The following is a 22,405-nucleotide window of genomic DNA, read 5'->3' on the forward strand; positions in this document are numbered from 1 at the left end:
ACCTTTGACTGTCAGATGGCCACTGCACTGGTTGTGTCCTGCCTTATTAGTGGCAGAACAAGTGTAGGTTCCACTGTCTGTACCTTCCAGCTGACTGATTTCCAAGAAGGCAGTATTGTCATGAAAAGAGAATTTGTATTTTTCACTAGCTGTTATTTCTTGGTCATCTTTGAACCACTGGATGCTCATGGGATGTGACCCAGCCACTATACATTCTAAGTCAATAAAAGACCCTTTAATGCTGTCCATTTTCTTCAGCCTTTTGGTGAATGAGGGAGGTATGATAAGATCTATGCAATGAAAAAGAAAAAAAAAAATGGTTGGTCAATCTACCAATTTTTATTTTCTCTAAAATTGTAAGAGATGAAGGAGCACAGAAATGCCCAGTTTCTCTCCATAGAAAAGCTGTACCAACCTAATACGTTAATGCTAGCCTTGCAGCTGCTCCTCCCGACATCATTTTGGACTTCGAAAGTATATTCTCCACTATCTCTCTTTTCTGTAGAAATAATCTTCAGTACAGAGACCGTGTCAGTGACACTGATTTTATATTTTTGGCCCAGGGTCAGTTCTTGGCCATCTTTAAACCATTTGGCTGTAATCTCCTTAGTCCCTGAAAATTTAACCTGCAAAGTGGCTGGGTCTCTTTGGGTGACATCTATAGACACAGCCTCCTCAATGATTGTTGCAGGTTCTGTAGAAAACAAAGGGATAGGTGTGGGTTGTGAATTGCTCTGCTGAAAGGCTTACATCTGCATTTTTTCCTAAAACCCACGGCAAACTTTCTGAACCAACCTTTTACTGAGAGTAATGCGGAACATCTCTGTACTCCCGCATCATTTTTGGCCTGACAGACATATTTCCCATCATGCTTGATTTCAATGCCACTGAGGTACAGGCTGGCCACATTGTTCTCAAAGGTCATTCTTATGTTATCATCTTCAGTGATTTCATCATTGTCTTTTAGCCAAGTCACCGTGATTGGCAAGGAGCCCTTCAGAGTGGCCTGGAAGGCAGCGGTACCTCCTCTAAGGGAGCTGGTGCTCTCGATCTTCTTTACAAAAGCTGGGGGTTCTAGTAGAAGAATGAATTCTCAATGAATACCAGCTCTATAGCAAAACTGGCTTTAAAAAAAAAAAAAAATCACTGACACTGCAGAAAAGCTGGTCCGTCATTAGAACTGACACTAACCTCTTAAAGTCACCTTGGCACTGCAGGTGCTGCTGCCCACCTCATTCGTCACCCGACACTGGTATTCACCCGTGTCCGCAGCTACAAACTTGAGGATCTGCAGGCTGACCACCTGATCCTGAATGAAGGTTTTATACTTTCTACCACTTCGCAGTGCTGTGTTGTCTTTGAACCAAGTGATCTCAAAGGGAGGTGTGCCTGCCACCTCGGCCAGCAATGTGACATCATACTCCTTCAACACTTCAATGGGCTTAAATTCCTTGGTAAAGTAAGGTGACTCTATAGTGGAAAAGGAATTATTGTGAGTTAATGGGGGTGGAGTCTGTGCCCTGGGCCACAACTTTGGTAACACAAGGGGCAATGTGAACACAAACCTTTGACTATTAAAATGCTACCACAGTGGTCACTGCCAGCCTCATTTTGAGCCTCACACATATATTCACCGCTGTCGTCAATGGCAACATCTTTAAGTGTTAGAACCGCGGTGGACTCCACAAAAGACATTTTGTGTTTGCTGCTCTCCTTAATCTCTCTGTCATTTGCAAACCACGTTATTTTAATCGGAGGGGTGCCCGTTACTTTGCAGGCTAGCTGGGTGGCGTCTCCCTTTTTTAACAGCTGTGATGGCTCTAACTTTTCAACAAATGTGGCAGGTTCTGTGGAAGGCAAGAAATCACCCAGAAACGTGAGAAAGAGGAAAGAACTTCTAACAATGGTGGCACAAAGATGTCAAGAAAACCATGCAAACCTTTTACAAATAACTTTGCACTGCACTCCACGGCTCCAGCCATGTTGCTGACTTTACAGGTATATGTGCCTGAGTCGGAGGTTTTTACTACATAGAGTTCCAGGGAACTTTCTAAAGCTTCTTTGGTGATATAGCAGTTTCCACCGGAAACCAGCTCTTTGTCACCCTTAAACCATCTGACTGTGAGAGGGGCAGACCCTTGGAAGGTGCTCTTCAGGCAGATGGTCGAGCCGGGCAGAACATCCTTCGATGCCAGTTTAGTTACAAAACTGGGTGGTTCTAAAGAAGGGGGATAAGAAAGAATTTCAAAGAGTTAAGAGGCGCGACTGAAGGGAAGAAGGCTTAATTTAAACATCGTCTACGTAAGAATGAAAGGCACAGTTTCCAGCCAACCTTGCACAATCACGGCTCCACTGCAGTCTTTGCTTCCCATGGAATTTGTGGCTCGACAGGTGAAATTCCCTGCATCATTCATGTCTATGCTGCTTATCTCCAAAGAGGCTGTGCCTTCCACAAATGCTATTCTGTATCTGTCAGAGGAAGCTATTTCTTTACCATCCTTAAACCAGGACACCCTCATGGGGAGGGAGCCAGCGATTTTGCAGTCCAGCCTGCAGGTCCCACTAACCACACTGTCCACGTTGCGTAGGGGTTTGGTAAAAAATGGAGCAATGTCTCGATCTGTTCACAGCACAAGAAGAGAAGAAAGAACAATGTGGAACAGTGCTCAGTGATTTTAGTTTTGGTTGTTTGTTGGGTTTCAAAGGAATATGGAAGCACAGGTTTCTAAAGATACTAACCTAAGACAGTGAAAGTTGTCTCACAGGAGCTGCTGCCCACTTCGTTGGAAATCTCAAATGTGTATTGGCCGCTATCATGCAGCTCGGTGGAATAAAACTTGAGTTGGGCAACATTGTTTTTAAAACTTATTCGATACTTTTTACTGGCAATCAAAGGTCTCCCGTCTTTGTACCATTTGGGCTTGAGCTCTGGGGTACCCGTGACTGTATACTCCAGCGTGGCTGGGTCTCCTGCTGTCACCTGGATCAGTTCTGCTCTCTCAACGATTTTGGCAGGTTCTACAATGGTATTAAATAGTTAGAATTCTGAAGTGTGTTTTAAGGTTTCGTTTTAAGAGGAAATATCAACGCAACGTTCTTACACGAACCTTTAACTATTAGTTCCCCAACAGACGTTTGGCTTCCAGCTTCATTTTCAGCCAGGCATGTGTATTTGTCAGCAGAACTAATCTGCACATCAGGGATTATCAAGACCGCAACACCATTGGCAAAGCTCATTTTGATTTTTCCATCTTCTTTAATGATCTTCTGTCCTTTCATCCATGTGACAGAAATGGGTTCTGACCCTCTCACAGCAGCTTGTAAGGTAACCGTTTGTCCTGCTAGTGCAGTAAAATCATCTACTTTCTTTACAAAGATTGGTGGTTCTAATTAAAGAAAGAGAGCACCCAAAATTTATTAATTCCCTAACACTTCAACACCATAGGCATTTAAGAACTTTATCTAGATTACATTTATCTATTCCACAGTGTTGATTAATTAGAAGAAGAAATCAAATTCAAGAGGAACTACAACTCCACCCAAGAGAAAGAAGCAAGGAAGCTAAACGGTTATCAGCTGACAAAATCGCTTATTATGTAGTTCACTTTTGTTATCAGAGATTAAATATTTATACTGGTCTCAAGATAAAGATTGGATTTTCCCCAGGGTCCCAGGTCAAACCAAAGGCAAAACATATTTTCAAAGATCAGGAGGAGAAAAGAAAGTACCAGTTTTCCTTCCTTGGGTTAAGAAAGCTATTTTGGGGGCTTCCCTGGTGGTGCAGTGGTTGGGAATCCGCCTGCCAATGCAGGCCACACGGGTTCGAGCCCTGGTCCCGGAAGATCCCACATGCCGCCGAGCGGCTGGGCCCGTGAGCCACAATTGCTGAGCCTGCGCGTCTGGAGCCTGTGCTCCGCAACAAGAGAGGCCGCGATAGTGAGAGGCCCGCGCACCGCGATGAAGAGTGGCCCCCGCTTGCCACAACTAGAGAAAGCCCTCGCACAGAAACGAAGACCCAACACAGCCATAAATAAATAAAAATAAATTAAAAAAAAAAAAAAAGAAAGCTATTTTGACAATTTATTAAAGAGATACCAGTTTTTCAAGCGCTAACCTTTCAGTAAGCGGGTTGCAAGGCAGCCACACTTCCCAGCTTCATTAGCAACCACACACTCATATTCACCAACGTCCGCTCTATTAAACGAAAAGATCTCCAGGGACACGACAGACTTCTGAGAAAACAACCTGTACTTTTTACTACTTCGAATTTGCTTCTTATCCTTGAACCAGCGAACTTCAAATGGTCCAGTGCCTGAGATTTCACACTGAAGGAGGGCATTTGTTCCTCTCACTATATCTGCAGGCTCGAGAGTTTTGATGAAAGAAGGAGGTTCTACAAAAGCATGACAGCATTGTATAAATCATGTGTTACAAGCAAGTGAAAAGAAAATATTTTCTCAGAAAAACAATGGACTTCGACAGAGTAAACAAACCTTTGATAACTATTTCGGCACTGCAACTGTCACTGCCGACGTCATTCACTGCTTCACACGAGTAATTCCCACTGTCTTCAACTTTTACGTCCGTAATATCAAGGACAGCCTCAGAATTGACAAAAGACATTCTGACTGTGTTACTCTCAGTAAGTTCTTTGTTATTTTTAAACCAAGTAACCTGGATCACAGGTGAGCCTTTCAGCTTGCAGTGGAGGCGTGCTGATTCACCTGGGAGCATTAAATAAGAGGGATCCACCTTCTTCACAAAGGATGGTGGCTCTACGTGAAGTTAACAAAAATGAGAAAGGAAAAGATATGTGAATCACAAACTACACAAAAGAAAAGTAGACATCATACAACAAAGAGACACATAACACACATAAAATGTCTTCTTGAAATTTCTGAAAAGGCTGTGGTGTACTCAATAGCTTTCCATGTTTCTATGATTCCAAAACACTTTCCCAGACTCTTGGTTAAAACAAACAAACAAACAAAAACAAAACCAACCAAATTCTACTTATACAAAGAGCAATTTTATGAAAGAAGATAGTTAAGGATTGTCTAGACACTCGAAGTTCTTAGAAGAAGTTTTAAGCAAGTTTTGTTAATGGCAGACAGTTTTAAACAAACAAGAATAAGTGAATTCTGAAGAAGACTGAAAAAATAAAATCAAACAATGCCAGGATTTCCCCAAACCAAAAAGGCTGCTTGGGTGAAATGATTTTAATCACAAAATGCGCCGACTCCAGAGAAGGGAGTGGAAATATTATTCACACACTTCTTACCTCTGATAGTTACTGTTGCTGAAGAGGAGCTACTTCCAGCCTCATTGGAAGCTGTGCAAACATACGTTCCTGTATCTTTTAGTTTGGCCAGAGGGATCTCGAGTGATGCTATTTTATCTTCAAAACAGATCTTATAATCTTTCCCATGGGGGAGCTTTTGCCCATTTTTACTCCATGTAACTGTGACTTTTCTGTCTTCATCTGCTTGGCACTCAAGGTGTACCTTCTTATTGACAGCTGATTGCACAGGCTCTAGTTCTTTAATGAAATGTGGTTTGTCGATTATGACCAACTCGGCTTGGCAAGTGTCGGCTCCAAACTTGTTAGAAGCCTTACAGGAGTAGACTCCTCTATCTTGAGTTGTAAGATTTGAGAGTTCTAAAATGTGTTTGTTGTTTGCATCTGAAATCCCGCAGTTAGGGGAAGGTGAGAGGGCCACGCCATCTTTCTGCCAAATGGTTTCAATCATGGGAGTCCCTGTCACTGTGCAGAGGAACTTGGCTGCCTTACCCACAAAAGTCGTTACGGACTTAGGTCTGGAGAGAAAGGCTGGTGGATATGCCTCTGTAAAAGAAAAGTTTTCAGTGTTATATTTTGTCCCTACAAAGCTCTTGCTGTAATTAGATATTCCAAGAAAGAAAAAAGATGAGTAATAGCTTTAGATAGACATGAGACATTACTTAAAGTAAGGCAATGTATTAAGGTGAAAAGATGTGTCAAAGGAAAGGGATGAGAGTTTTTTTTAATAGAGGAGTAACACAGCACTTTAAATTTCTCTTTCAAGGGAAAGAACAAATGTTCCTTTATTTTGCAACATTGACTCACTATTGCTAAAGCTTTGTCCATTTTATGAGCTGATCAATTGTTCGAATTACGTGATAAGCAATTCAGCTGGTACTTTAATTCTGCAAATTAGAAGACCATATAAGGAAGATAAAGAAAATGTACTTGACTTTTCTGAAGAGTAGGGATATTAAGTAATAAAAAGTTTCTGTAGTTTTATACAGTCTCTCTAACCCTCATGTCGCCCACTAGCAAATCCTTAAATGGCACAACTTTAAATGTATCCGCTAAGTCACTTCAAAGTTGTAAAAATATTTATAGCGGTCATTTCCCATGTCCATTCTGCATTTGGAAGCAAACCTTCAGGAACCTCTCTTTCCGATTAAAAACAAAAATCCTCCTCTTTCTTCTTTCCTCTTGTGATTTGAAGCTCAAGTGTTAGTCCCATTACTGACCCGGCCTATTTTGGGTAAAGACATTTCCCAAAGTGTCATTAAGAATAATGCCATGCACTTGGCGGTACGGAGACTGATCACAAAGTGAAATCCACTGAATGGGTCACCATGGGCCTGGGGGTGTGGAGTTTCTGATATAAAAGAGTTGTAGAGGAGAGGAAGCTACAGGGAACCCTGGCTTTTTCAAGTCAAAGACGCATGCTGCATTTACCCTTCCCCTCCATGCTGTCATTGAAAAAGATGACCAAGGTAATACTGTAAATCAGCTATACTTCAAAAAGAGAAAGAAAAAGAAGACAAAGGGACAGCCTCACCCTGGCATTTCGTGCATGCTTCTGTCAACAGCACAAGTCATTGCTACTTCTGACCCTAAACCATAGTTCATAAGTTCATACTCACACTTTCCCTTTGTAGGAAGAAAGCAAAAGAGAAAGAAAGAGTGAGAAAAAGAGGTAGGAAAGAGTTTTGTTTTTTGGTTTTTTTTGCTAATGAGGGAATTCAAACACCTGATGAGTGTTACCTACTTGACAGTCATCCTGTGTATCCTCAGGAAATTGAGAACAGAATATTTGTGTAGTTACTGTTATTTTTCAATTAGTAATAAAGCTTAGGGTGAGAATCCTAGTTTGTAGTTCTATACTAGCTCCCTGTCTCTTATTAGGATTTGTTTGACTTTAGTCTTATGCTTTGGCTTTTTTCATTTTGTAATTCTGTTCTTAATTGGTTAACTGGTCCCAAAGTATTACACACATTCGGACATCATTTACTTTTTAGTAGCACCAAACTGTCCTGAAATTTTTTATGCTAGAGGTCAAGCCAGACCATTTAATAAAAAGAACAAAACAAAACAAAAACCCAAACCAAACTATCAGGAGCCACTGCTTGTGTGATTCCTTCACGTTGCTCTTGAAATAAAAAAATTTTTTTTTCTTTAGCTGTTTTTAGAAATATGACTGTAAACAATGACTTCTTGTCTCTCATAGGCTCTGCACTGCCTAGCCACTGTGTTACCATCTTGGCTACTGGTCTCTCCAGTTGGTAGCACAAGTACCTCCTGCACCTCTACAAAAAGTAAAATAGGCAATAATATGAAATGGAATAACATCCGTGTCAGTGTACGGCATTTACCTGTCACAGTCAGTGTGGCTGTGCAGCTGACACTGCCAAACTCGTTGGAAGCTTTGCAGGTGTACTCGCCACAGTCAACAACCTGGGTTCTCAGGATTTCCAGGGTGGAGACATAATTTGCAGACCGAACAGAACACTTGTCACTCTCATAGATTTCTCGGCCAGCTTTGAACCACTGGAAGCGGACATTGGGGGCGCTGTGGATCTCACAGGTGAATTTGGCGAGGTGGCCCAGGGCTACTTCCAGGGGCTCAATTCTCCTCCTGATCACTGGGGCAGCTGCAAAGGGAAGCAGAGGCCATTAGCACGCCTCCTTCTCAGGTACCCCACATTTTTCTTTTCCTTCTAACTTCCGTTGCTGTTAATGGAGTGAAACAGTTGAAATTAGTGAAGTGGATTGCAGCAGTTTAAGACAAGTGACTGGAAAATGAGGAAGATCATTGAAGGCAAAAGAAGACAGTAAGCAGCTTTCAACATATTCAATTGTTACTTTTCAGTGAATTGTGAAAAAATGATTAAAATGACGTGATGCTCTTGGCTTACATGCATAACAACATGATACATTCTTTAAATATACCATGCTGACTAGGAACACTGCGAATAATGTGAAAAAAAACATGATCTACTAAATAAAGTGATGAAGTAATAAAACAATAGCAAAAAAGATAATTGAAACAAGAAACACAAATGGACAATTAATCATGGTTATTTTGAATTTAAGGATGAGACTGGTGATTTCAGGGTAACTAGGTATTCACTGACAGCTTTTTATTACATATCATTAAAGTATTTTCATATAGAAAGAGACTAAAAAGCATTTATCAGTATTATGAAATATATGAAAATACGTTTCATTTTAAAAAATAAGTAGTAGTGTAGATATAACATACCATCCAGTAAGGCAGTAAGGGAAAAGGAGGAAAGTTAATAACCATGATTATGTCTGTGATTTCATTCTCACTCTAAATAAACTGCATTCTGGCAATGGCAGATAAGTGAAAATTCAGTGAGGAAACCTGAATTACAACCAGTGAATGTTAGAGCTTGCTTCACTGAATCCTTAAAATCCAACCTCTTTTGACTACAGTGAGTTTTGCTGAAGTTGCTGCTTTTCCATTGTCATTCAAGGTCTCACACATATATTCCCCTTGATGTTCTTCTCTATTTACTTTGTCGATCACTAGCGTATATGTATTTTGTTCTTGTAAACACTTGAACTTTTCATCTGAAGGCACCAGTTTACTCTCAAAATACCAATTCACCTCTTTGGCATTTGTTATGGATGACGCGAGGCTTACGGTGTCACCTTCCTTGGCAATCGTGTCCACCAAGGGCGTCTGTACATCAGGACCACCCTCTCTGAGTGAGCTACCCTCAGCCTCCTGTATCTCTACTGTACCAGCCTTCTCAGTACCACCTTCAGAGGATTTCTCTTTCTCCTCTGATGGTTTTGGTATCTCATCCAGTTTTTCATCAGAGACAGCAGCGGAAGCAGTTGTGGCACCCACAGCTTTGGCCTGACTTTCCACCTTAAAGTAACTTATCTCTTCCTTTAAGACAAGATATTTAGATTCAACCTCTGGTTCGGTGATTGCTTCAACCTTCTGTGGATTAGAAAAAGAATCCATTTCTTCCTGCAAGTCTATTGTGGCTCCTTTCTGAATTCCAGTTTCCTCAGCTGTTAAGATGTTCATTTGCTCACATATCATAGAGCACAAAGCCTCCTTAAGTTCAGTTTTCAGGTTAGCCATTTGAGGATCAATGCCTTCAATAGTGATGGTTAATTCTTCTGTTAGAGACTTCACTGAGGTAATAAAGTAGGTGCACATAATGCGGTTGGGCTCTTGGGTGAAGTCTATGGCCTTGACCTCTACCTGTTCAATGTTTCTTAACCATTCAGAGAAAAGACTCAGCTGCTCGCTGGCCACTGCTGCTTGCAAAGCCCTGCGGATCTGAGTTTTCAGGTTTAACCGCTGCTCTTCAGGAATACCAGAAAGCAAACTTTCCTTAGAAAGAAGGTCACTTCCCTGCACCTCCTGCACACCATTTATTGCCATGGGCTCTTTTTTATACTCAGTGGTTTGGTTCGGGGGCATTGCCAAGCTGTCAGAACGCTCTTCCTTGAGCAGTACCTGCTTTTCCTCACCTGCTAACGGAAACCTTAAGGACTTGCCTTCCTCAACGCTGGCTGCGAAATCTTGCTTTGCACTGTCCAGTTGATCCACACTTTCCATTAAGATTTCACCTTCTGTGCACGTGTGTTCTGAAGGGACCCGGGAGATCATGATGTCAGGACCTTGGAAACTTTCCACGTGTCCCTCAGCTAAGCTCTGATTCAGGATGAGAGCACTTTGCGCCTCTTGCTTTTGAAGGATCACTCTTTGCTCTTTGTCCACTGAGGATACTATCTTTTCTTTTGGTAAAAGTACTTCCTCAGCCACAGAAGTTGGATATGAATGGGCTGGCGTTTCTTCTATTGATGACTGTGGATAACTCCCTTCAGGTTCAGCTAATAAAGTTTGCAGAGACTCAACTGTTAATGAACTAATTTCCTCTATGGGCATGGCACTTGGGAAGATTTTTTCAGTATCTGATAGAACCACCTGTAATTCAGGCTCTTGATCCATTAGAATATCTTCTTTGGGGAGGGTGTCCTGGGACTGGACAATGTGCAGCTGTACATTGGGAGGTGGTTCCTTGATAGGCTGGACATGAAGGGTGTCACTGATGGAAAGAAGTTCACTGATGCTTTCAGGAGTGGGCATATCCTGCTCTAACATGACTGTGGATTGCAGTTGCTCAGCTATTAAAGTAACTTGACTGCTCAGTTCATTGGTTTTAACAATATGCTCATAAGAAAGCTGCTGTTTTTCTTCTGCAATTAAAGCAGCTTTCAAAATGGTGTCCTTTACAAAAGCTGCAGCTTCCTGTTCTGAGTCAAGTGCCTCAACTGCAGGGACCGTTAACGACGTCTGGGGAAAATCTTCAGGAGCCTCTGGTGTGGACGTTGCTTTACAGGGGGCATCAGTCATGTGTGTGTCTTCCAGAAGCACGAGCAGCTCTGCGGCACAGGTGGATTCACCCCACACATTCTCCGCTTTACAGACATAGAAACCACTATCTTCTTTCTGAGGGTCATTGACGATGAATGTCCCGGAACCATCAGGATTATGAATGATAGTATAATAAACATTGGTGCAAAGCTGCTTGTTTTCTTTGAACCACAAAACAGTAGGTGCAGGCTCTCCAAGCACCGCGTACTCAAAGATGGCAGGGAGCCCCTGTGTACAGTGAATTGGTTTTAACTCCTTAAGGAAGTAAGGAGGACAAGGACCTTCGAGCTTTTCCAGAGATTTCTCTTCTGCTGATTCTGGTTCTTGGAACCCCTCTCCTTTGGAATTTATTTTCAGATAGGCACTACATATCGCCTGTCCATATTCATTACTGGCAGTACATGTATACTCTCCCTCATCCTCTAATTTGGTGAACAGAATGATCAAGCTGTGATCATTACCGTCAAAAACAAATTTGTAGTCAGCTGAAGGGGTTAACATTACTCCATTAAAGAACCACTGAATTTGGGGCTTGGGAATACCAGTGACAGTAACAGACAACTTAGCCACATCCCCTATGCTTATTTCAGCATTTGACACTTCTTTGATGAAAACTGGGACACTGCCTTCCTTTTTGGAATCGAATTTAGTTGAATGAACTGGAGGTTGAGACAAAAGTTCAAGTGTTTCATTTCTATTAGATAACTGAAGGCCAGAGCTAGAGGTTTGAGGTCCTTCTTCCTCAGCAGACAGAAGAGAACTAGAAAACTCTGTATGGGGAAAAATGATTATTATTTTACTATCAATTTTACTTAAACAAACAAAGAAGTCGTCAAAGAATTATGCACCAATTGATGGCCTTCTTCTGTTTTGTTCCTGAAATCATTAGATTATCTTGAGGTTAATTTATCAAAAGGCACATTTCTAAAATTTTAACCTTAGCTTATTATATTATATGATTATAAATACTGTACTGATGCAACTTTCAGTCCATTTCATTTGTGTTAGAGTTTATAAACTTTACAGATGTTCTTATGAGTTTTCCTTTGTGATACAGTCCCAATTCTAAAGTCTGAGAAACTGCTGGCTGGCTAAATATTGCTAATCAAAGAATTCAGGATCCAAATGTTTTTCTTTAAAACATAACTTTTAAATAAAAATTCCACTAAATATTAATTAATTAAAAAAGAATTCAGGATCATTTAAATAAATTTCTAAAAAGATCCAGAATTATTATTTACATTTAGAATTTTCTTGAGTTTAAGAGTGATCTTCATTGTCAAATTGAAGACTGTTTATTTTCAAAATAAAACATCTATGTTCTAGTTACTGCTTATAACTGTTTTCAGTTACTAGAAATGCAAGCCTTCTTTTGCCTGTGTAAATTGCCCTATTACTTCAACAAAGCTTTTTTAATGAGGCTTATGTTAAGAAAATGGGAGAACCGGAAATGAGAGAAAACTCCAACATTAGTTATATTTTATTTTATAATTTTATAATTAACATTTAATCATATTTTATTGCATGAGAAATACCTACACAGTATTACTGAACAGGAAAACAAACAGAGAATAACAGATACTCTTTAAACAGTATCATGGACAGGATGAAAGACATAATTTGATAACAAGGAATTAGCTTTTCATTAAATCTGTTAGGTAAATAGAACAGCTCTGTTAATAATAGTTTTATTACCTTACCTAGCGCTACAATAGTTTTACTACTGTATTAGTTTACTCTACTTGCATCACATGGAATAGTCTTAGGCTTTAATTCAAATGTATAAGCAGTAAAAGGCAGGACTCCAGTATCTGTTGGCTTATATAAATATACTGGTAAAACTTACCTATAGCATGTAGAATACAAACTCAGTTATTATTATTTCAGTTAGTAAGCTGTAAAAACATTGATTAATTTCACATACTAATGGTGACCACTTAACATTTAATCTATAATGTATCACTCATGTCAGCTTTCCCTTTTCACTTGAACTCTAAAAATATCTGTAAAGGGAGTGAATGTCAGTATAGTGAAAATACCCCTACTCACTAACGTGTTGAAATATTTTCAATTGTTTTTCCTTTCCTCTAAACATGGTATATTAACTATACGAAAGACACTAGATGAAATTCAAGAGTCCTGAAACATGAAAGGTGTAGTTAAAAATACATGTAGTAATAGCAGCTAATAATTATGTCTAAACTCTACTATGCATAAAACAATGAATTCTTTATCCAGCATCAGAGAAATTCATATTTCAGACTTTTAAGTTATGTGCCATTGAGCCAGAAAATAAAAAATTCCATTTAATTATCTACAACAATTAATAAGTAAGCCAAAAAAAAAAAAAAAAAAGTAAGCCAAGTGTGGGCAAGGCTTATTTTTCTTTATTCAGTCATTGTTATTCTGAATATCCTCAAGTGCAATGAATTTGAGACTAACAGAATTCTAATGAGCAAAGTCAAATAAAGTCTACCTTTTTATAAGCATAAAAGTATAGTTTTCAGCCCTTACTGCCAATCCGATATGGTGTCAAAACTTTTTTCTTTTCTTTCTTTTTTTTTAAGAACAGGTTTGAACTATTGTTATGCTGTATAATGTTTGGGTAAAGTGTGCTTATCATGTTTGTCATGACCTGAATTTCTAATTTATTTAAACATCCATTATGTGACTCATAGTAGAATAAATCCTTAAGTCCCTAAACTATAGAATTAGTTTTATTTCAGGGATTTATGATTTGATATATTAGATATATATATATATATATAATATATATATTATATATATATTATGATGTGATATATAGATATATATCATATCTATAATTATGATCACAGATATTGTCTGCTCACTGGTTGAAACAGAAATGATGGTTCCACAATAGTGTATCTATCTTGATAAGTTATGGTGACTCAAAGAAAGCAAAGCGAATGTTCTTTGGCGGGTGGGGTGGGTGGGCTGTAAGCCTGACTGGTCTGTCTATATCCTACACATTCTCCCAGTTTCTTCTTTAATTGGAAAGGCTTTTAGGGAATTCCCATTGTGGGAATAAAAAATTTGACAGACGAAAGAAGCATAATAAACATGATTGGATATATGGATTCTCTTGAAAATTAAATTTAAATTAAATGATTAATGTTTTAGAATTAAAGTAAAATTAATGTATTTAATATGATCATGTTATGTAAAAATTGCTCAATGCAGGGGAGAAAATAGCCATTAGGTGACAGTGAGTAATTTACAGAGTTGGAGGAAGAGAAGTCTCACAACCAAATTACTATATTCTATTATTCCTCTTGTCATCTGTTGCAAAACTAAAATGTATTCCGAATTATATTAAGAAAAGTTACCATTGGGATGACACAGAATCATAGTTGAACAATCACCTCTGCGGTCTTTTGGTCTAACCCTTCGTTTTCAGGTAAGAAAAAACTAAGTTTCTTTATGTTTATTACAGTTTACACAAGAAGATTTAGTTCACAGTGGCACATAGGTACGTTAAGGATTTTGTGAATTTACTATAATTATAATTTTGGAAAACAAAAACAGCCACTTTAGAAACATATATGTTTATACATCTTAAATTTGAATGCTTATTAATTTCTGGTTTTAAAAATAAAATTCAGAGAAAATGACAGGAAAGCTAATTATCTTGTTATTTGTATATAATCTGAAATACAAATTACCATATTGCTTCAATACTAGAGATGTCCCACCTTCTTTTTCTAATTTTAAAGATTCTGAAATTATACTGCAGTTTAAAATTTATATATAAATGTAATACAGTAGTTTCTTGTCCCACCCCCAGTCCAGTATCAAATTAATGCTGTATTTTACACTTAATGCTATCTCAGAAATTGAAAAAATGAGGTAGTTCCAAAAGTGGAAAGATATTTATTTGCATATTCTGCAAATGTCTAGGTGAACTCTACCCACCAAGAGAGCACCATTGGTCCCTTCAAAAGCAGCAAGAGTTAAAACACTTAAGAAGAGGGACATTAATAATGAAAATATTTTTTAAAGAGCTAAAAATACATATGAAGATAGCAAGGTAAAACAGATTATAGAGTTAGTTACCAATTGGGCAAAGCTGGTTTCTGTTGCTGCTTGGTTTGTTCGAAGTCTGAGTAAATAAGCATGTATTTGGGTGCAAAAGAGTTATCGTTTCCAAAATGACTTATACTCAGAGCAGAGAGATTTTACCTTACCAATTTGTCTGTGTGGTCATCTGACATGGTCTTCCATTTCACATTTTACTTGACATACACAGTTTATCTGCTAAAAGAGAATGCATTCTGCGAAAGCACTTTATGGAGTAGAAGGAGGGTAAAGTAGAAGTACCAACGATTAGGTAGCCAAGGAGATGTTTAATAGTGTTTGATGATTCACAGCAGAATTGACACAGGTGATAATTCCACAGTTTAGATAATAGAATATTTACATGTATTACAAACACGAGATTTCCACATAGAGAAACTGTTTTCCCTGGGGTTTTTCAATGTAATGTGTTCAAATAGAGTAGATGTATTTGGAGATTTATTAGAACTATATAATTTGGAAAGTGTGAAAGCATTCAAGTCAATTCTTATCATTATGGGGGCACTAACACATTGCATGAGGAGCTTTAAATTAGGGTGAGCACTGCACAGGCCTCAGCCATGCCCGATTTGTTCGTAGCTACACACCTGTACTCACCTTCGTCCTCCTTCACTAAGCTTGTTATGAACAGGTTGTGGAACCCTATGCCACTTTCCTCGGCACTGAACCTTGTTCCTTGCACCAATCTCCCATCTTTGTACCAGTAAACCGTGGGCCTCGGAGAGCCACGGACTAAACACTGGAAATAAGCTGCTGTACCTAACGGCGCAGAACAGTCAGAAATACCTTTGATAAACCTGGGAGGCCCTTCCTCCACCTGAAATTCAAAAAAGCTGTCTGAATATTTGCTCCTTAAGACTAATTCTTCCTTCACACTGCTCAATGTCACTTTACTTTTCTTTGACAGCAGAGCCAACATTTCGGAATCTCCCAAGGTGAGGAATCCCCGACAGATAGCCTCCCCTACATAATTCACAGCTCTGCACCGGTACGTTGCACTATCGGAAAGACAGACGTTGCGAATCTTAAGGGTGTGACTTCCCTTCTCCTCACTAATCACATATTTAGCGTCATCTGGCTCAATACACATATATTCTTTATACCATTTCACTTCAGGAGTTGGGATGCCTATGACTGAACATTTGAACACAGCGTCTGAGTTTTCTGGAATTCTAAAATCACAAATAGGCATTATAAAGCGAGGAGGCATTTCAAATACTTCTAAGTCAATTTTTAAATCTTTGTCTTCTTCCTCCCTTGAAGCCATACTTGGATTTGCTAAATTCAATGGGAGAACATCCAGACTCACAACCATGCTTTTATGATCAGGAGTAAATTCAGGAACTGTGACTATTTTCACTTGCTTCTCAAATTCTTTAACATCTTTTTCACTTAATTCAACTTCCAGGACAATTTCTTGAGGAGAAGGGGTTCTTGATGACCCATTGTTTTCCAAATCGAACTCCATGACATGCTGATGTATTACTGGAGGTGGGAGGGCCACTGCTCTCTCTTTTGGGGGCACAATGTCTACATGTGCAAAGCTCTTTGCTTCCCCTATGATGTTTACAGCATGGCACATGTACTCGCCTCCCTCTCCTTTTTGAATGTTAGCAATTTCCAAAGAACACACATTACCCACCCTTTCTATTTTGATTCTTTCATCTGGCTCTAGCAAAGATTTATTTCGATACCATTTCACACCAGGAACTGGAAGGCCCTCGACTTCAACAATGAAGCCCAAGGTTGTGTTTTCATAGATCTTCCTTTTGGTCAGAGGTTCAATAAAAGATGGAGGCATTTCATTGTCTTTCGGTTCAATGGCTTCATTGGGCGTGCCAAAGGAATCAGAACGCCATAATTCATAAGCTGAGCTTCTCTCTTCTGTAGGTGTGTGGAAATGCGCACTTGATGGACTGTCCTCCCTTTCTAGTTTTGATGGGCACCTTTTAAAGATTCCAGTGGGGTTTGGTCCTCCAGTAGGAACAGAATGTCTTTCAACTGTTTCTCCTCCTAAAGGTGTAGAATATCTCTCTAGTGTCTCCCCTGAGGGCGTGGAATATCTCTCTAAGGTCTCTCCAGGAGGTGTGGAATATCTCTCCAGGGTGTCTCCTGGGGGTGTGGAGTATCTCTCCAGGGTCTCTCCAGGGGGCGTGGAGTATCTCTCCAGGGTCTCTCCAGGGGGTGTGGAGTATCTCTCCAGGGTCTCTCCAGGGGGTGTGGAGTATCTCTCCAGGGTCTCTCCTGGAGGTGTGGAGTATCTCTCCAGGGTCTCTCCAGGGGGCGTGGAGTATCTCTCCAGGGTCTCTCCTGAGGGTGTGGAACACTTTTCTGTTACCTGTCCTTCGGAAGGTGTTGAGTACCTTTCAGTAGCTTCCTCTAAAGGTGTGGTCCTTTCAATAGTCTTACCTCCTAAATTTGTTGAGGATGTTTTAGCTGTGTCTATAGGAGCAAGATACAAATCAGGAGACTCTGGAGTTTCAAAATGTTCAACAGAGGATGGTGGGGTATAAAACTGATCTAGCTCAGAGAGTGCTTCACTGCTTGTACTTCCCACATCAATTGAAATATCAGATTCAGGAGAAAATGGGCGTCCTAATGACTCCTGTTGCTGGTTGTAGTACTCATACACAGTGCTGAAACTTACTTCTTCGACCTCCATTGATGTGACTGATTCACTCTGGACAAGATCTGCCTTGTGCTTGGTGTCTGCAGTCTCAGGAACTTCATGCTTTCCAGCAGCAAGTAAGTACTGTGTTAGGGAGGTCTCACATTCCATTACCTCCGTTGTATGTGCCTCATCCAACTTAGGAGGGTTTTCAGAAAAACAAGTTTCTATCTTTTCTCTTTCAGTACTGGAGAAAGAAGTTTCATTCTGAACTTGAATTTCTTCATAACATTTTTCTTTTCCAGGAGCATCCAATTTCTCACTTATTTGTTCATTTGGATTCCGTTGTTCCTCAGTCATCAAGAATGGAAAGTGGTGACTCTGGGAAATATTTCTGCGGCATGTGTCTGCTTCCTGAACATCACTTATGTGGTCTCCCAAAATTCCAGCAGCATACCCCTGTGTCCCTCCATCTTGCTTTTGAAATGACGCCAACTCTGGTTCCAAAGTATGCTCCTCCTCCTTTTCATAAACCTCTATAAGCTTTTCCTCACTTGCTTTTTTCACATGTGAAATGAAACTCCTATATCCATTTTTCTCAGAAATATCAGTTTTTCCTACATCTGTGGATGAGGTTGAAAGTAGGGCACGCGATTCACTATGGATGTCTTCAGAAATAGTTTTAAGAGAAATATCAGTATTTAAAATTTCTAAATTTTGTTCCTGCATATGTTTTTCCAAATAAGAGGCATTTTCATCACTACCACTTTTCTCCCTCACAGTCCTATCTAAAAACTCCTTACTGGAAGAAATCTCTGGATTGGTAAATATGTTACTTTGTGCGCTTTGAGAGGTATTCTGTGTATCAGATTGTAATGTTTCAGTGCCAGGAACTTCCTCTTTATATGGTGTTTCCTGCTGTTGCCTAGTTTCTTGCTCTTGAAACTCCTTAGCTGGGTCTCCTAAATGAGAATACATTTGTTTTAGATCAAACACAATGCTCTCAGCCTCGGCTGTTTCAGAAGCAGGATGCTGGGTTTGAAAATAAGCTTCTTCTGATTGATCACTATCTAGTCTAACTTCTTGAAATTTTACATCCGTATTTTCTATTTGAGCATGAAATTGCTTTAGGTCACATGTAATAGGTACTTCATGTTCAGCCCTTTCAGAAACTGCAGATTGCTCTATAAGACCTACTTCCTTCTGTTGTTCCCTCTCTTGTAATTCAAATACCTTATGAGTTTGAGAAGAAAGCAGCTTTAAATTCATTACAATGGTAGATGAATCTTGTTCAGTGTTTGGAGGCATTTCCTCTGCCTGATGCATATTTGTGTTTAGGTTACTTGATCTTGATTTTCTTTGCTTTAAGTGAAAGTCTTTGTCATCAAGCTTCTTTTGAGGAGGATTCACAAATGATTTCTTGGTAGGTCTCTTTTCTAGAACGCCTTTTTCTATGTGTTGCAACTTTTCAAATGCAATGATTCTATGCCTCACCTTTTTTCCTGGGTAGTATCTCCCTTCACCAAAGGGTCCTTCGTATACAATGATGGACGATTCTTTTGTATTGTAACCATCAGAAGTTCTCTCAGAGTGGACATTTGATAAATAGTCACTTTGGGCATATTCTTGCACGTTTTCCCTTTCTGGTCCACCAAGTTTCCCCAAATCATTTCTTACCTCTTTCCTAATTTTAACTTCACTGAAGTCATCAACAAATGGATAGACAGTCCCCTCTGCTTGGTGTAGCTTTGATTTTTCATTTACATGTTCCTCTTTCTCTTCATCCTGACATTGTATGAGTTCAGCTCGGAGAGGCTTGTTGATTGTTATGGATCTAGAAGCAGCCTGCATAAATATGGGCAGTTTTTCTCTAGAAGATGTGCAAGAAACCTGGCCTTTCTGGTCTATCTGTTCAACTGTCTCAAGGCTTTGAAAATATTCTCTTACAGAATATTCTTTTATATTGGTTTGGGGAGTAAAAGGACCGGCTGGATAATCATAAAAGTGTGCCCTTACAGATTCTCCCTGAATGTGTTGATCTTTGGAATATTTGGCATAAATTCCACCCATGTTTTCTAATTGACTATATTCCCTGTGAGTGACAGGTTCCACTGTTAGATCTGAAACACTCTCAACCATTCCTGAATTGTTTTCAGCAACACATTCATATTTTCCAGAATCTTGAGAATTAACATCATTAATATATAACCTGTGGCTACAATTAATTTCTTCAAACTGGAACTTCTGGTTCTGCTTTAAAAGGACTCCATTGTGGAACCATGTCACAGCTGGTTTAGGCTCACCAGACAGTGAACATTCAAGGATTATGGAATCCCCTTCTCTACAACTGGCATGCTTTGGCATTTCTTGTAACACTTCTGGCGGCTCGTTAGTAATATCAGATGAAAATATAAATTTGTGCTTCGGTGACCGAGTAGCCTCATCTTGAGGTGTTGCTTTAGGCTCCAACTCCTCCAGTTGAAACAACTCTCTTGACTCTTTATCCTGTTCTGGGGTAGGAGTAGCTGCCGTTATCTGAATTTCTACAGGAAAGGAAAGCAGTTCTATGTCTGCAGAGGGAGGAACTGGTGGGTTAGCTTTTAACATATGGAGATTTGTTTGGCCTTCTTGTCTCAAAGATGGAGGAACGCCTTTTGCTTGGTCAAACACCAATGTCAGCTCCTCTTCCTCATCAGTGTAGTCATGCAACACGGGGACCCTGTGTGCTTCGACATCATGCCTTTGTTTTGACTTCACTTTAAGTACACCGGTTGTTTTTACTGTTCCATATTGGTTAAACAGCACACAGGTAATGAAACCTTCATTTTGAGGATGGACAGAAGAAAAGGTTAACGTCGAATAGTTTTTGAAGGTCTGAGTGATAAAGCCTCGATTACATGGGATTGGTATATCATTGTTATACCATGTTACTATGGGTTGAGGATATCCTTGAAAATGACACACAAATTCACAGCTATCACCTTCATAAACTTCTTGAGATTCAATTTCTTGAAGAAATGAAGGTGGGCAACGTTGTGGATGTTTTTGGAAAGAATTTTCGAAAAATCTTGTGGTTTTTTCTTCCTGTTCAATTTTGAATTCATCGACTTTTGTGGAAGTAGAGTGTTGAAATTCTCTCAAATCATCTTTTCTTATTCTGTCAATATCTAATGCTTCACTTTCTTGAATATTTACAACTGTATCAAAAGATTCACTGGTGTATGGTATAGTAACTTGAGACACCTTTTCAGGGGTCTCATATATTTCCTCATTCTTACTTACATTTGTGATATCTTTAGATGACTCTACAATTTCCGTTTGGGTCATAAGTTTTTCAAGTTGTTCTCTTGCTTGGATATTCTCATTTACTGGAATCCTACCATAAAAATGGTCCCTTGATAGACTTTCTCTTAGGAATGCCTCTTGGCTCATTCTCATTTCAGTCTGGAGAATTTCCTCATCAACAGTAGTTTGAAAGCTTGTGGGAGGTTCTCCAGATTCTACATTTTGATCCATTAGATTAGGAAGGACCTGTGGATCTTGGACAATATCCTCAGCTGAATTACCTACCTTATCCCTATTGTCAGCTAGATCAGATACAGACCTGCTTTTCATTTCCTCTCGAGAGAACAGAACGTCTTTATCACTATCTTCACTCCTCAAAGTTCTTGAACTTATTTCAGATGACAAATCTAACAGAGATAATTTCTTTTTCTCCATTAACATTTTTCTAGCCTCCCGTAAATGCTGCAACTTCATTTTGGTCTCCTCATCCAGGAAACTTTCACCTACATTAAGCCATCCCCTTGTGTCAGATTTATTTTCTAAATATTCTTCATCATACATTAAATCTGTTTTCCTGACAGGACTTACTGTCTTAAAGTGTATAGTTCGCATGATTCCCTGTTGTTCCACATCTTGTTTCTTGTTAAAGGGACAGCCAGTAAACCTCAGGTCAACCTTTAATCTATCTTCTCTCCTTTCAACTAAAGCCTCCATATTTCCATGTGTCTGTTCTGCCCTTTTCAGAAATTCTAAATATTTCTCATCTTGCCCTTTTTCAATAACAAGCAACGATGCAGTTGATTCAGCAGACCCTTCACTATTAATTGCTAATAACCTATAACTTCCAGAATCTCTGTCTTGGACCCTTTTAACCTCTAAGCTGGAAGAGTGATGATGTAAATCACTCTTTGTTTTTATAACCCGTCGAAGACCTGTTGGGATAGGTCGATTGTTATGAAACCAAGTCATTTCTGGAGTTGGACAGGCAATTAATCTACATGTAAAAACAACAGGTTCACCCTCAAAAACATATTTAAACATAAGCTTTTGAGTAAAAGAAGGCTTGAAATATTTGGGCCAGGAGCTTGTAGATGATATTCTACTTGCACATCTTTTAGCAGCCATGGAGCTGTGGTCTATGTCTTTAGAATCTGAGAAGGCAACACGGGTATCTCTTTCTGAATGTTCAGATGCTTCCTCAGAGAACAATTCTGAAAAAAAGTTCAATTATAAAGCATTTTACTATTTTCCATAGTATTTGAAAAAGTTGGAAATAAATGAAATTGCAAAATAGGAAATGAAATAAAGTGCATGCTACAGATTCTCACAAATCCATAAAAAATTTCACTCACCATATTTGTTCGAATAAACGCAACACCATGCTCTGTTTAAAAGATTCTGACACGAAAATCGTTCGTTGTCTGGTCTTTTCTTCAAACTGCTGAAATTTCTTCTTGAACAAGCAAAAATGCATTTCAAAATAACATGTTCCTGTGCATATTTGTTTTGAGAGCAGGAAGACTGTTCTTTTGATGGCTAAGAGGAAAATCTTACCTGACTTGCAGAGAGTGGAATAAACGCCCTTTCTGATCCTTTTGATTATAGATTAAATTATTGTATTTTTGGAGAATTAACTATCTAAGATATATATACGAGAACTATAACCATAAATGATTAGCTAAAATAAAATAAAATAAAATGAGAAGGCGTTTAT

At 39.1% G+C, this 22,405-nt stretch overlaps 1 protein-coding gene across 1 annotated transcript in view; it reads right to left on the bottom strand.

Annotated features, from left to right (window-relative positions):
- The window catches only part of TTN (titin), a 285,964-nt gene that overhangs the window by 203,370 nt on the left and 60,189 nt on the right, over positions 1–22,405 (bottom strand). Inside the window, exons 45-59 of the mRNA XM_082466160.1 lie at positions 15,326–21,902; positions 8,720–11,511; positions 7,648–7,926; positions 5,282–5,845; positions 4,494–4,775; positions 4,115–4,393; positions 3,108–3,386; positions 2,740–3,018; positions 2,333–2,620; positions 1,940–2,218; positions 1,566–1,847; positions 1,192–1,470; positions 796–1,074; positions 416–694; positions 3–290 (exon numbers count right to left, since the gene is read on the bottom strand). Of these exons, the coding sequence (XP_082322286.1) occupies positions 3–290; positions 416–694; positions 796–1,074; positions 1,192–1,470; positions 1,566–1,847; positions 1,940–2,218; positions 2,333–2,620; positions 2,740–3,018; positions 3,108–3,386; positions 4,115–4,393; positions 4,494–4,775; positions 5,282–5,845; positions 7,648–7,926; positions 8,720–11,511; positions 15,326–21,902 (13,305 nt within the window). The remainder of the gene's footprint in view (positions 1–2; positions 291–415; positions 695–795; positions 1,075–1,191; positions 1,471–1,565; positions 1,848–1,939; positions 2,219–2,332; positions 2,621–2,739; positions 3,019–3,107; positions 3,387–4,114; positions 4,394–4,493; positions 4,776–5,281; positions 5,846–7,647; positions 7,927–8,719; positions 11,512–15,325; positions 21,903–22,405) is intronic.

This window comes from Balaenoptera physalus, assembly GCF_965194825.1.
Source record: "Balaenoptera physalus genome assembly, chromosome: 6".
Lineage (NCBI taxonomy): Eukaryota > Metazoa > Chordata > Mammalia > Artiodactyla > Balaenopteridae > Balaenoptera > Balaenoptera physalus.